The sequence below is a fragment of the Martes martes genome (genome assembly GCF_963455335.1).
Source record: "Martes martes genome assembly, chromosome: 7".
Taxonomy (NCBI): domain Eukaryota; kingdom Metazoa; phylum Chordata; class Mammalia; order Carnivora; family Mustelidae; genus Martes; species Martes martes.
Genome location: NC_137894.1, coordinates 47,340,141 through 47,355,624, shown reverse-complemented (window position 1 = coordinate 47,355,624; position 15,484 = coordinate 47,340,141). Strand labels below are relative to the sequence as shown.

General features: G+C 40.6%; 1 protein-coding gene across 5 annotated transcripts in view; it reads left to right on the top strand.

The window, feature by feature from the left end:
* The window catches only part of AAGAB (alpha and gamma adaptin binding protein), a 50,830-nt gene that overhangs the window by 6,402 nt on the left and 28,944 nt on the right, over nucleotides 1-15,484 (top strand). For 2 of the 5 annotated variants that reach the window (XM_080808406.1, XM_080808402.1), the window contains exons 2-4: nucleotides 12,110-12,297; nucleotides 12,442-12,538; nucleotides 12,849-12,938. In XM_080808406.1, the coding sequence (XP_080664532.1) occupies nucleotides 12,110-12,297; nucleotides 12,442-12,538; nucleotides 12,849-12,938 (375 nt within the window). Of the gene's footprint in view, nucleotides 1-11,843; nucleotides 12,023-12,109; nucleotides 12,298-12,441; nucleotides 12,539-12,848; nucleotides 12,939-15,484 lie in introns of all 5 variants that reach the window. The other 3 variants (XM_080808405.1, XM_080808404.1, XM_080808403.1) reach the window with 3 other exon arrangements.

Here is a 15,484-nt window from a genome sequence, read left to right as displayed (position 1 = left end):
GTAGTATTCCACAGTAAGGATGTGCCACAGTTTATTTACCTGTTGAAGCACTTCCAGGCTGGTTCCAGTCTTTAGTTCCTGGTCCTGTTTTTGTATAAAGTTTTATTGGCACACAGCCATGTCCCTTTATTTATATTTTGTCTGTAGCTGCTTTGCAGAGTTGAATAATTGCACCACAGACCATATAGCCCACAGCCTAAAATATTTCCTAAAATATATCGGGCCCTTTATTGAAGAAGTTTGACAGCCTATGTTCTGAGCATGTGTATGAGCGTGTAGTAATCTGCTTAACTGTTAGAACATTTGAATGCTGTTGTTATGATCATTCTAATCATTTTGCAAAGAAATTGCAGCACAGAGAAATTAAGTAATTTGCTCAAGGCCAAATAGCTGAGCCAGGTTTTAAAACCCAGGCAGTCCAGCTCTAGGAACTGCCTCTTAACCAGTCCTGCTCTCAATTAACTCAAGGAAGGGGAACTGAAAACAGGAAAGGCACCAGAGGGCCAGCAGCTGAGCGATGGGGGTTTTCTTTGAAGGCTGAAGGGATAATGGGATTTAGCCTGTGGTCATTTGCTTTCTTAGGAGAATAATACTTGGAACAGAGCTAAAATTTCTCACTAATTTGAATTTAGCAATTCCACATAGGACTTTCTACATTTTTCCGGGGTTTAACTAAGGCTCAGGCCTCAGGTCCTGGTCACCTGCTTCCCACAGCTCCCCTCACAAGTAGAAAATTAGCACAGACATTGTTTTCTTCTGCTTCTTTCCCAAGGATTTGCAGTTAAGTAGGGACCTGGTCCTAGAGAAACCTCCCTGGACTAGGGGGGATGTGAAATGGTCGCTTTTAAACAAAATGCCTTCTTTCCTTCATTTTAGATGGGAAGACTTAGGCCCAGCTGAGATCTGGGTCTCCTTTTAGGATGATTAGCTGTCTTGATTTTCCCAGGATTGAGGATTTCTTTCTTTCTTTTTTTTTTTTTTTTTTAAGATTTTATTTGTATGCCAGAGAGAGACACAGCAAGAGAGGAACACAAGCAGGGGGAGTAGGAGAGGGAGGAGCAGGCTTCCCGCTGAGCAGGGAGCCGGATGTGGCTCGAACCCAGGACCCTGGCAGATGCTTGACTGAGCCACCCAGGTGCCCAGAGGATTTCTTTTTAATTGAAATATAGTTGACATATATTAGTTTCAGGTGTACGACCTTGTGATTTGACAATGATTAAACTACAAAATGCTCACCACGATAGTGTAGTTATCATCTGTCACTGCAAAAAATTATTGCAATATTACTGACTATATTCTCTGTGCTGTACTTTCTTATCCCTGTGACTTATTTTATAACTGGAAGTTTGTGCTTCTTAGTCTTCACCTATTTTGCCTATCTCCCCAAACCCTCCCTTCTGGTGTCCACCAGTTTGTTCTCATATTTATGAGTCTGTTTCTGTTTTCGTTGTTTTTAGATTCCATGTAGAAGTGAAATTGTATGGTATTTGTCTTTCTCTGACTAATTTCCACTAGCATAATAGCTTCTAGATCCATCCATTTTGCATTTTAACGTTGCAGTAGACAGTCCACTTTTGGAGTAGAGAATTTGACTTTTTGTGTTTGGAATTCAGATGCACTTAACCATGGAAATAGTGCTCTCTCGTCCTTAGTCCTTAAACCTGCAGAACTAGATAGCTCAATTATGTATGATGGGTAAACTAGGCTTTGGGGAATTCCATAGGCAAAGCCTGCCATCACTTATGACATTGTTTCTTTGGGGAGCATTCATTCTTCTTCAAGACTGGGCGTTTGTTTCTTGCCCTATTAGACCCCTATACTTACAAAAGGATCTTAAAGTAGATTACTAAGGAGAACATTCTTATTTCAAAGGTAGGGTCTTGCTTAGTCGTTAAGCATCTGCCTTCAGCTCAGGTCATGATCCCAGGGTCCTGGGTTTGAGCCCCGCATTGGGCTCCCTGCTTAGCGGGAAGCCTGCTTCTCCCACTCCCCCTGCTTGTGTTCCCTCTCTCCCTGTGTCTCTCTCTCTGTCAAAATAAATAAAATCTTAAAAAAAAAAAAAAAAAAGGTGGGGTCTTTTCGTACGTCCAACTTAACTGACCGACATTGTCCAGCAGGGAAGAGGATAAAAGCTTGGGTTTTTTTTAAATTTACATTTTCTTTAGCTGCTTTACTATTCTGAGGGGACTCTATTACTCTGGGAATAAGTTATAATTTTTGCTTAAGCTAAGTTGTTTATTTTGTTATGGTAGGATAGCTCTGTCTTTGATTTGATTGTATATTTCTAAGGCTTTATTTTCTTCAAAGAAAGAATGATTGGGCTAACAAGATCTTCCATGAATGGTTTAAGGTTGTCATCAGACAGTGAGTGATACCATAAGTAGTCTGACTAAAGCAGTGATTTCAACTGGTATGGAGTAGAGGATTGTTTTAGCTATTATACTTAATATATTTTTAAATTTTCAATTAACAGTAAAAGAGGGCTTAAGATTTTTATTTTGATTAAAAGAGGGATGTTAAGTCATCAGCCTAAGGGGGAAAAAGATTAAATACAAGTTCATATTCTCTCCAGACCCGGAAGAACTTACAAAATGTGCCCATGTTATCCTTCTACTGTGAGCATGGCATGTGTGTGGGGGTGTGCGTGTGGGGGTGTGTGTGAGAGAGAGAGAGAAATTCAAGCTCAAACAAGTTGTGATTTTACAAGGTTGTTCAGCCCATAAACACTGGGGAGCCAAGATTCAGTTCTAGTTCTTTTATATACATGAGACCTAAGTATCTTGGCAGCTAGAACTGTGTGTATCCAAGGTGGAGGTAGGGATAGGAGAAATTACAGTAAAAGATTTTACTACTAACATGAGAACTTTTATGGCTTACATTAAGTGTATACTTTTTCCTTCGTGGTAGTTAGAACCTTAGTAGAACCTTTCATAGGTTAAATAATACACCTTTATGGGTGTCCAGTTTGTTTCCTTGCGGAGTAGAGAACTTGACTTTTTGTGTGAGCTTACTGTAGGTGAGGGAATGGTCATAAGGTGTTTGCCTTTCCAACAAATGGCATTCCAATAAAGAGGGTGGAGAGTCCGAGGAGACACACCAGCGGAACAGAGTTATGCATTATCCCCTGTTGCACGGAGCCATTTATAGTACAGAGAGTGTTGTACCGTCCTGGACGAGTCTAAGTGTATCCAGCTGCAGGCCTTTGCTTCTGGGCCATTCAGCTGCTTGTTTTTGTGCAGCAAAAAGTAAAAACATCTAGGAAGTATGCAGTTGTCATTTGGTTTAAACAGCTTGTCCCCTGTGATTCCTCAACAAATAGTGGTGCTTCCTAAATAATGAAATCTGATTCAGGACCATTTTTTAAAAGGTTAAGGTATGAAAATTGTTTTGAATATGTCCGGCAGGAATGATAATCTGGACATGACATTGTATTTGTGTTGGAGCCCGCACACACAGGTAATCAACCACAAACACATAATAATTACTCATCCAGAAAGCAAGACTGATAGAGCTTAAGACAAAGAGGACAGTTGTGAAACTCAGAGAGCCATTGTCATGTTGTAGGTTCAGTGACAAATCACCTATTTAGGGTTTAATTTTCCACACTGACTTGAAGGCCGGTTCTGTGTGGAGATGGGGAGAAGTATTATCGTCTTTCAATCAAAATACAAATCTCTATGCTCAGAGCAAGAAAATGTGTACTTATTTGGTAATAAACAGCTGAACTAAGAAAATTGCCATTCTGTCTGAATTCATCTCAGATTGTTCAGGGGTTTTTGGGGGGCTGTGGGAGAAAGACTTTTTTAAGTTGAGCACTGAGTTCTACCCTTTTCCTGGCTATTTTGACTTTAAGCAAGTTAACTTTCTTCCCACAAATAATTTACAGTGTTTTTACCTTTGCCGTCATTGTTCTAAGTCTCTAAAACATCATGTGCCTTAGTTACCTACCTCCTCAGTAAAATAAGGACCTTATCCTCGAGCTTCCATGACTTTTTTTCTTCCAGCTTTTTTTGGATATCATTTAAATATCCTAAACCCACTTAGTTTTGGTGCAGAACATATCTGTGATTCTGGAAGGAAGCCTCCTGCCTATTTGCAGTCACTCCCCACTCCCACCCCCCAGTTCTAGGCAACCACAAATGTACTTTATAGATTTGCCTTTTGTGGACATTATATTTAAAAGGAATCCTGTAATATGTAGCTCTCGACTTTGCCTTCTCTTAACATTTTTGAGATTCATCCATATTACAACATATACTTCATATTCCATTGTATGGACATACCACACTTTATGCCTTCATCAGTTGATAGACCTTAAGTTGTTTCCACTTTTTGGCTCTTAGGAGTAATGCAGTTATGGAGATCGAAAGAAACTGCTATGCTATTTTAAGAAACCACCAAAATGTTTCCCAGAGTGGCTGAACCATTTCATGTTCTCATCAGCAATGTATGGGGGTTCCAGTTTCTCCTCCTTTTCGACAGCACTTGTTACTGTACTTTTCCATTACAGCCAGTCTAGTGGGTGTGAAGCAGTATGTCACTACAGTTTTGATTTGCATTCCCCTAATGACTAATAATGTTGAGAATCATTTATTTATGTGCATATTGTCCATTCATATATCTGCTTTGGTGAAATATCCGTTCAGATCTTTTGCCCATTTTTAAGTTGTGTTTTTTTTGTCATCTCATTAATGAGTTGTAAGAGTACTTTATATATTCTGCATACAGGTTACATAAATAATTCACATAGATTTTCTCCTGTCTTATGACTTATCTTTTGGTTTTCTTGATGGTATCTTTTGAAATGCAAACATTTTGAATTTTGATGAAGTCCAGTGTGTCATTGTGTTCTTTTTTCATGATCCTTTGACCGTGTGTTGCCCAATCATTTTACCCTTCTTGAAGGAGCTTTGAGATCCTGGACATGGAATGTGTTAGCTTTATGGTGTTCTCCCATGCATCAGGCTTATTTTGAATACAGGGGCTATAGAGTAGATGTTTCTCATTAAATTTACTCTGTTTTGGAAAATTCATCACAGACACATTTACCTTCTTTCAGAGTAAGTTAGCATCTGTATCCTGTTGTCATCCTGAGCAGACATTGATGTTTTTTTTGGTGAGGTTTGAAAAATTATCATTTGAATGTGAAAAGTATTTTCATTTCATAATGGTCCTATTTAGGCTTATGTCTTCTTTTTTCCAGAAAGCCACCATTCACAAATTATTTTGAAAACATCTAAGGTTAATTGCCAAATACATTTTATGGTTAAAATAACTAAGATACTTGAGGCAGATTTTACCAGAGGTAGATTTTAGAAGGTTGTAATGCCTGGCTAGTTTCAGTTCTGTGAGAAAGAATAAAACCAACTTTGCATTCCAGAACCTGTATTGTGTTTCATAAATACAGCCAAGTCAGTTCCTCAGGTTCCATAAGATCAGGGTCGCTGAGCCTTAGCACTGTTGACATTTCGGGCCAGGTAATCAGAGGACCCTTAGCAACATTCTTAGCCTCTGCCCACTAGATGCCAGTAGCATCTCCCAACTTGTGACAACCAAAAATGTCTCCGGATGCTGACCTGTTCCCTGCAGGGACACGACCACCCCTCCTCCCCATAAAGAACCACAGCTTTAGATGTGTATCTAGAACTGTGATTTTGAATAAATAATAGTAACAGAATTCAAAGAAGTCCCTCTTCCGTTTCCATAGGTGGGGACTGCCCCCAGGGTTGATAAAATGGTCTTTGCACGCAGCCGGTAAAACGTAGGGGCTGGTGATTCCTCCCTGGCCTGCATAAAGCACTTCTCCATGCTCTTTCTCCCTTTCCTGCCAGCTTCTTGCTGTTCTTTTGTGCAAGTTCCTCTCACTGCACTGTGAGGACTTCTGAGGGTCAGCGCAGACCATGTAGTATCCCCCCTGCCCCTGCCTCTCCCACCCCCAGTTATTTTAAGATGCAGCTTTGTTGACCGATTCCAGATGGTTCCTGGGAGCAAGCAAACTTCAGGAAAAGGAGGAGGGCTGAGTGAGATTTCCTCTGCTCAGAACGCTCCCACTGTGATACAAAGAGCCCCGGAGTGTCAGGTGATGTGGATTTCAAGGGCAACCAGAGAGGAGGGGTGTGAGAGGAAAGGGTAATTAAGTGTTGTAAGCAAAGCAGAATCGCTGTCCTCTTGTTCAGGCCCTGCTGGGTTGCCCCGACCCAGTTACTCTGCCTCCAGCCACCTAATAGCGCTCGGACCAGCCAGCTGTCCTCAGACCGCCACACGTCCCGCAGAAATGTGCCCCCCACTCCCCAGAAGCGGCCCGTTACTCTGGAATCACGGATGAGAACTTCCCTGCATTTGTCTCTGCAAGGTCACGACCCTGAGGTTGCAGTTGGCACCTTTCAGCATCCCACAGACTGTGATGGCCCTTTTGGTTGCAGCAGTCCGATCTGCCCCTGGAACTGGGGGAATAATCTGTTCGTAGAGGCTACTAAGTACTGGACAGCAGCACCCACCTTCGGGGGGCATTCTCATGAAATCGTGGCTATAACATTGTAACAAGTTGCAACAATGCAGATGCTTAACCCACTGAGCCACCCAGGCGCCCCTCATTATGATTTCCGAAGGTCTGTCTTTCCTTTCTTTGCTTGCTAGTGAAAACTCTGGCTTTCATATTTTTTTCCTAAATCACATTTTACTCAATTCTTCTCTTTCATAATGGCTACTTTCCCCTTCAGCTGACGTCAGACTCTACTGCCTCCTATAATTTTCCTAATTGCTTTCTCTTCTGTTTTAGTCTGTGCCTTAACAATGGGAAAGAAACATTTGAGAAGGTGTATTTTGGGAAGGGAGGGGCCTGAGCAGCTTAAGGAAGTGGCGATTTCTTAATTCCACTTTCTCTTACCAGCTCCTCTCAGTGCATCTCTGACCTAGCCTCCTGTCCATAGGCAAAAACTTGACCTGGGGAGGAGGAAAGGAGCGTTCTTGAGGGCCACTCTGTGTCCAGTGCCTGCCTGTGCCTTCTCATGCACTGTTTCATTTAATCTGCAAGAAGCCATTTGAGGGGTGTGTGTGTGTGTCCACTTTTACCACTGAGGAAATGAGACAGAGAGGTTAGTTTGCCCTTCTCACAGAGGGCCAGTGTTCAGATGCAGGTCTGTCTGATCCCAGCCAGGTCTGAGCTGTCTCTGTTTGATGGCCTTCTCTGTTGCGGTTAGTACCACCAGCACAGAGTGGGGGGAGAGGAACCTTTGGCCAGAAGAGTGGATTCTGTGAAGGACACTTGTGCATGGGGTGGGAGGTCATGATACCTCGCTTTAAGGACAGCTTCAGTTCCATGAGGAAGGATAAAACCAGGTGAGTACTGGTCTCCAGAAGGATCATCTTGATTCGGAGTGGCAGCTACCATTTCCCTCTGGGCATAGAAAATATGATTTAACCACTAGACAACTTCTCTTCGCAAAGAATGACTTGATTAGTTAGGGGAACATTAATTCAGCTGGAATCAAAAGTGTCCTTAATTCTATGACTGAGGAAGATAGGAATAAGCCAAAGTAGTATCAGTGCACCTAGTTTAGAATAGATTTGTTTTGGGGGCACCTGGGCCGCCTCTGTCGGTGAAGCGGTCGTCTCTCGATCTTTTTTGTGAGATCAGATCTTGATCTGAGTTGTGAGTTCAAGCCCCGGCTTGGGCCCGTGGAACCTACACATGCACAACACAATAGAATGGACTTTTTTGCCTTTTTTGCACTGGAGTGGATAGGTGAGGGGGTAAGGTAAGGGTAGTGTGTGTGTGTGTGTGTGTGTGTGTGAGTGAGAGAGAGAGAAAGAGAGAGAGACTGAAAATGGATATTTTCAGGGTTCTGGGAATTCACCTTGGAACTTAGGTTTGCTTTCCTAATTCATGATATGGAGAATATCACCTCTTACTGACTCTGAACTAAAGAAAGCTAGCTGCCTCCTCCTCTGTGATTGCTTGCCGGTTTTACCCTCTCTGAGGGTAGCAGCATAATGACAGAGGAAGCACGGAGGGGGCCTGAGGACAGAGGAGTGGTTGGGTTGCTGAGCTGACATGCTTCCCTGGCATGCAGCTCTCTTCTGCTCTCTTGAATCGTTCTTGTCACTCACTTGCCATGTGGGACTATCAGGGAAATAAGCTCATGGAAGAATTGAGAAGTAAATAGGAATTGCTGGATTATTGCCGGCTGTCTAACAGTTTCTCAAACAGGGAACAAGATTTATACTTGCACTTAGAACCCGGGAAAGGTTTATACTTGCTACTGGAACTGGGTTGACATTTAACTTCTCATCTGAAAACACTACAGATTAACTATTTTAAGCTGTGAGACCAAGTCTGTGGTAACAGACTGGCAATTAATCATCTAGTATTTGTCTCTTCAAAAATGATGTATTACAGCCCCACCAGGTGGCTGCCAACAGTGTGAATGAGACAGGCCAACACCCGCCAGGAGGAGGGAGAAGCTGCTCTTGATTTTATTTGTGCATCATTTTGACTGCATCAAAAGTCAGCTTAGGGAAGGGCAAAGAAGGGGGAAAGAACACTGTAGGGCTTTCTAGGAAGTCTGGCAGAAAACCCCCACACAATCACTGTGACTCAACTTCGGACACAGAAATACCCCAAACCCAGGCAGAGTTTTTGAATGAGTTACTTGTGTTTCGGGCTCATATATTCTGGTGCCCTAGTTCTGGCTGTTCTTTTTAGTTTTTCTAAAAGAGCAGGGGATACTGTAGGCCCATAGGTTAGTTTTGGCTTGTGACCACTGGACGTTTGAATGTGATCTGGCTCAGATTCTACACATCACATGCAGTAGTGTAGTAGGAAGAAATAGAACTAGTGACCTGAATTTCATTTTACGTCCTTCTCCTTTAGGCAAATGGCTTCTTCTTTTTTTTTTTTTGGCCCTCAGTTTTCCCATCTGTGAAATGAGTAAATGATACTGGCTGATCTCCAGAAACTCTTAGTCATGTGCATGAGCATTTGAGCAATTTTTGTTTTAATCTGGAAAAGAATAAACGTGTTAGACATTTGAAACCAAATAAAAAAGATGAGCGAGAAAAGCTATATTTAATGTAGACATTTACATTTTTTAAATTAAACTCTACATTATGATATTGATGACAAGAAGAATGAGACCGTTCACTCTTCTCTAGTTGTGAGATGGCACAGATGTGATAATAAAGTCCATATGCAGCCTCGCCGAAAGTATCTGATTAGACATAAAATGTTAAAAATAAAAGAATCTGATAAGTAAATTGAGCTATCAACTTATTCTAGGCAGCACAGGGAGTATGAAAACACACACACACACACACACACACGCATCCCACCCCCCTACCCCCTATGAAAACACTGAAAGGTGAAGTTTGTTTTCCCAACTTACGGTTCTGTTCTCATCTAGGTTTAGAGAAAAGAGAAATTGTTTCTTTCTGTGTGTTCAGTAAATATCTTCCTCATTTGAAAATCAGACAGTATAAAATTGAAATTTTAAGAGCTCTGAATAACACTCTTTGGCTTGTTGTCTTGTAGTCTATGCACTGATAGATAAAATGAACCACCCTTAATGGATCCAGATATCCTAAATTGCAGCTAGTAAGTAGATGACCGCTTCATTGACTTTATTTTTTCATGTTAGTTGAAGACAGTGATTTCAAAAAAGCATAACTGAAATTTTCTTCCAATTTTTGACAATACCACCAGTTTAGGAAATACCATGAACCGGTTGTGACGATGGTAGGAACCCTTGTCCCACACTCCTTGTACCTTGCCCCATAACAAATTTTACCCTTTGTGTTTGCCCACTTTAAAAAAAAAAAAAAAAAGGGGCGCCTGGGTGGCTCAGTGGGTTAAGGCCGCTGCCTTCAGCTCAGGTCATGATCCCAGCGTCCTGGGATCGAGCCCCGCGTCGGGCTCTCTGCTCAGCAGGGAGCCTGCTTCCTCCCTTCTCTCTCTGCCTGCCTCTCTGCCTACTTGTGATCTGTCTGTCAAAATAAATAAATAAAATCTTTAAAAAAAAAAAAATAAATAAAAAAAAAAAAAGTTAATTCGTTGTTTTAAAAAAATTACCCAGGAATGAAGAAAACTGATTCCATATGGTGGCTCCTCCTACCCTTAAAAAAAATCAGCTTATACATTTTTTGCTACTTCCCTTGGTTTAGTTTGCCTTCTTCCATATGTGCTTTTATCGGCATATTGCTATGCCACCTGCTTGAAGTTTGGAAGATTAGCTTTGAATGCAGCATAGACTTTGATCTAGGAGGGTTGGTTTTTTTTTTTTTTTTCCTGTGAGACATTTACATGAAAACAATCTTTGATTGTCATACTTTATCTGTTCCTCCTGCTTATTTCCTATCTGAACTGGTCATAAGGCTCCATGAAGGACATTGCAGCTGGTTGCTATTGATTGATAATTAGTAAAAGATTACATCAGGTAGAAATTAAGCAGCAACAACTGCTGATTTCTTAAAGAGACAAGATAAATTCAGATTTTCAAATATTGGCACAGACCTCATGATAATTTTAAAAAGTAACAATTCTGGTTGTGGTGAAAAATTTTAGAAAGTTAGTTTCACAATGCACCATATGTCAAATGCAGTCTTACATCTATTTTAAATTTAGTTTTCTATTTTAATTAAAAAAAGGGGTTTTGTTTTCAGACTTGTTCCTCCTAGTAACCACATGACGAAAGTTTACCAATGAAAAGCATGCATATGTCACATACACATTTTATATGTTATTATACATTATTCCCAGCAGTCTTTTGGACTAAACAATTTTTCTCTTTTTGTTGAGCAAAAACTATGGCAGTGGTCCACATATGTAATCTTAGTTCTGGAATTGAAAGTTTAGCTCCTAGTTTTCTGTGCCCTGCTAATTGTGAGTTTGAGGTGTATTTCCTATGTTCATCTTCATTTGCATCGAAAAGGAGTATGTGGCCATTTTGCCATATATTCTTATAATAACCCAGTTTCATTGGCATGTTATTTTACTTCTCTAAGCTCACTTTCCACCTCTGTATAAGACAGAGGCTGTGGGTATGGATGTGAGAGATGGGAGTTTAGGTTAGAACAATTTCTAATGTTTTCCTCTTGTGAATATTTTATGGCATTATGGAAGCAGACTGCTTCGGTGGCTCCGGAACCTCATCTCTATTTGTTCTTCATTGACTTAGCTTTTACTACAAGAATTTCGTTAGTTCTAGCCATGTTGCACAGGGGTTTCTGAAAGATCTAGGTATATTCTAAATAATTAAATGTGCTTGGCTATTATGTATTTAAATTATGCCAAAAGTGTCTTTATCAAATAAAAACTGGAGTTGGCTTTCAAAGAATCTGAACAAGGCTGACTGTAAATGGAACTGGGGTCATTTATCAATATCCTTTCTTTTATATCATTAGTTGAATTAATGTGTAAGCATTTGGCCCAAGGAAGATGTTTGGCTTTTATTTTATTAATGGCTTAGCCTTACTGCTACCTTCCTCGTAGCTTGTAATAAGCACAGATAGATATAGATTCTTGAAGATTCTTGTAACCTTCTATCTCACATGAAGTCCATAAGCAATAAAATAAATGTAAGCTGTTATTCTTGCTCTTCTACTTGCTCTTTTCTGGGTGTATGGTTACATGACTGTTTTGTCTTCTGTCTAACCTAGTCACAATCGTTTTTGTGCTCTTAGAGAATAAAAGCTAATGAGTTAAATTATGTCACCGTTACTTTTACAATCAAATGCTAGAGAAGAAAATGCCCTGATAAATGGGAGGCCTTTTGAAATCCATACACAAAGAGGAGTAGGCAAAGGTACCATATTAATCTGGTACCTTTTTTTGGTTTTTATTTTTTAAGATTTACCCATTCATTTGAGAGAGTGAGGGAGAGTGAGCAAGTCGGGGCAGAGGGAAAGAACCTTCAAGCAGACTCCTTGCTGAGTGTGGAGCCTGACATGGGATTTGACCCCACGACCCATGAGATCATGACCTGGGCTGAAACCAAGAGTCAGACGCCCAACCGGCTGAGCCACCCAGGTGCCCCAATCTGGTATCTTTTTGAGAGACTTGAACAGTGTGTGTCGGTGTTGCACTTCCCAGGGTAACATTGTGTCCTTTGTTTAGATATCCTTGGAACAGAAGATCTTGTTGTGGAAGCAGCTGCCGATGCTGTGAGGTTTTATCCCTGGACCATTGATAATAAATACTACTCAGCAGATATCAATCTGTGCGTGGTGCCGAACAAATTTCTCATCACTGCAGAGATCGCGGAGTCTGTCCAAGCGTTTGTGGTATACTTTGACAGCACACAAGTAAGATTTGATTTGCCAGGGACCTTGAGTGAGAAATTATTTGGTGCTTTCTTTATCTCCTCCCCCTGACCCCCGGCCTTTTCCATGAGTTCTCTTACTGTCTCTTCTTCTGGTTGTTTGTATGTTTGTTTTTCCTCCCTCTAGAAGTCTGGTCTTGATAGTGTCTCCTCATGGCTTCCACTGGCAGAAGCATGGTTACCTGAGGTCATGATCCTGGTCTGTGACAGAGTGTGTGAAAATGGTAAGGCATGCCAGTGGGACCATGGTTGGTTCATATAATTGCTGTCCCTTGGTAAACAGAATATACTTTTGTTTTCTTAACTTAGAACAGTACATCTCCTGTGATTATATTACTTTACAAAGTATTTTTAGCTATTTCTCTTTGGAATCCTGCAATATTTACATTTTTTTTTTAAGAATGGACACTTTGGGTTTGAGAAATCATTTTCTTTATTTTGGATGCCTTTAGGGTAACACTGAGATTAATGGAAGCATTGCAGTGATATGCTGTTTTAAAAAATTTTACTTATGAAGATTCTTTTGCACATTAGGTGTAAACCGACAAAAAGCTCAAGAATGGTGTATCAAGCATGGCTTTGAATTGGTAGAACTGAGTCCGGAAGAGTTGCCTGAGGAGGATGGTAAGTATTTATGTGTCAGGAGAAACATGGCTTTGGAGATGTGAGGGAGTATTTTAATGCAGGGAAGAAGAGTCAAAGTGAAATTCAAAAAACATTTTTTCCTCAGCTGTTTAAAGAGATTTGTGCACAACCCACTGGTGTGGTCTTACTGTTAACCAAATAATCTATATTTTTGGCTTTACCACACGTTAGGATTTTTCAAATATTGTTTTTCTTATACATAAATGTAGAGGATTTCTACCTTAAGTCTTAGTCATTTCCTCAGTCTATCCTTTGTCTGCTGCCAAAAAAAGAGGGTTTGACCCGTGCACTAAATAGTTAAAATTTATGTTCCTTATTTTGAATTTCTCACATCCTGAGGCCGAATTCCCAGGAACCGTAGGGGGCATGTCGGCCCTGTTTTTATGTCCTTTAGACATGTGAGACTAAAAACAGACCCAGAATGCCCCCAGCGCCAACCCCAGGGTAGCTCTCCACTTAACTGCCTTCTGTGATACTTTGGACCTTCTGTTTCTTCCCCCCTCTCTTCCCTTCCTCCTCTACTCTTCTCACCTTCTCTCCTTCAGCATCTACCTGTGCCGGGACCTACCAAGAGAAGACAGGTTTTGGGCCACCAAAACCTTATAGTCCAGTACAGGAGATAAACACATACATGAACAATTGAATTGCCCAATGGAATGTCATAAGTATTTAAAAATATATGGGTCCTGTGGTATTTCAGAGATGCGAGAGATTATTTCTGTTTAGAAATTCCAAGACTGTCGTGGCATCATGAACTTTCACATGTCGCTTGCTCCATGGGGAAGAAATGAGAAAGGCGCAGGGCTTGTAGTGAGGGGACCAGTAGGGACGTGGCGTTAAGATGCCAGTTGTTGCAAAAGACATTCTAAGAGACAGCCAATATGAATTAAAGTACATAGACAGGATATAAGTAATCATTCTATGAAACCTATTTTAAAGGGAATTAAGAAATCTCTTTTTATATTCTGCCTTATTTAGAATTTTTCCAGAATTTTACCTTTGGGAATAAAACCCTGCCAGAGAAGAATCGGATAAATAGGTTGATTTTTCTCCCTCTACATTTTTAATAATAATTGAAAATTAACAAGTACAATTTCTCTTCCTATGTCTTACAGGTCCCCTAAACTTGGGCCTTGTTTTGTGTATGTGAGCATGTACATAATTGCTTATTTCTGACACTAGAGTTTTCTCTTCATCCTGTTGTCCTTCAGAGTCCACATTTGAGTCATTTATTTAAATCTGTTTTTATTTTGTAATTTCTTCTCTCTTATACCACCATACGTCTCCTTGCTCCTCGTCTGAACAATGTTCTTGCATTAATATCGCTTAATATTGAAATAGATTTTGACATATCTTTAGATGAAGTAATGAAATCCTCCCTAGAATTTTTAAAAATAAACCATAAGCTTTGTATGTGTGTATCCTAACACCAGTATGAGACTTCCTGCTTGTCTGGATTAGATTTCATCTTACTGGTTCTAGCTCTTTAGTTCAGACCGTATTTTTGGTTTCTGGTTCTGTCATCTGAAGTGTTAGCTATCCTTTTAAGAACTGAATCTCTCATAGTTCAGGTAAACATGCCTTTTATTTCTTTATTTAAACATCGAGGTGAGAAAGCTCATCTTTGTATTTTCAGTTTAATCCTTGCCATGTTTCTGTTAGGTTGGTAGGTCGCTGTTCTTCAGATGACTCATCCAGCCCTCAGTCCTTACGGAGCGCCTGTTGTCCTCAGGCACCGTGTTGGGTGGTAAGCCCCACCTAGAGGGGGGGTTACAGGGGTGAATTGTCACTTCCAGCACCTCTTTCCTCTGGGAGAGGTGTGTGCAGAGTGGCATCAGCCCCACTTTTTCTCGAGAATAGCGTACATGATTTGCCCTTGATCAAATAGCTAACAAATTATGGAGCCTGAGTTCTCCCTCTGCTTCTTCTGCTCCCCCTGCTTATTCACGTTTTCTCTGTGTCAGATAAATAAAATATTAAAAAAAAAAAAAAAAAGAGCCTGAGTTCCAGATCAGATTTTTGACTTCCAGTTCCATGCCTGGCCAGGCCACTAGACACAGGTTCTACGTGGATTGTTCTCCGTAGGCTCTTAGGAGACTTTTTCCTTCAGGCACATGGAAATTACTTCTGCCGTCATTTGCTGTATCCAGTCTTATAACACTCATTTCCATCGTACACATATCTGCAAGCTGCGAATGTCACCTTGTTAGTATGCTAACTGGGATTACTGCCCTGTTATTTTGAGTAGTATCAGCTAAATTCCAGAAGCAAAATAGTACCTATACTAACCCAGCTAAACTAAGTTGTTTGTTTTTATTTTTAATGATCCTTGCCTGTCTCCTACACTTATGGTTATAGTCATTTTACTTCTCTAAAATTATCTTTCTCTAATCAGGAAATTGTTCTCTGAATATCTACTATAAATAATAATTGTTACTCTGTGATTCCCAGGAGAAGGTAGGGGCATTTATAGCATTTTGTGGAATACCAAGAGGACCATCCCTGCCTTCAGGAAACTCATTCTC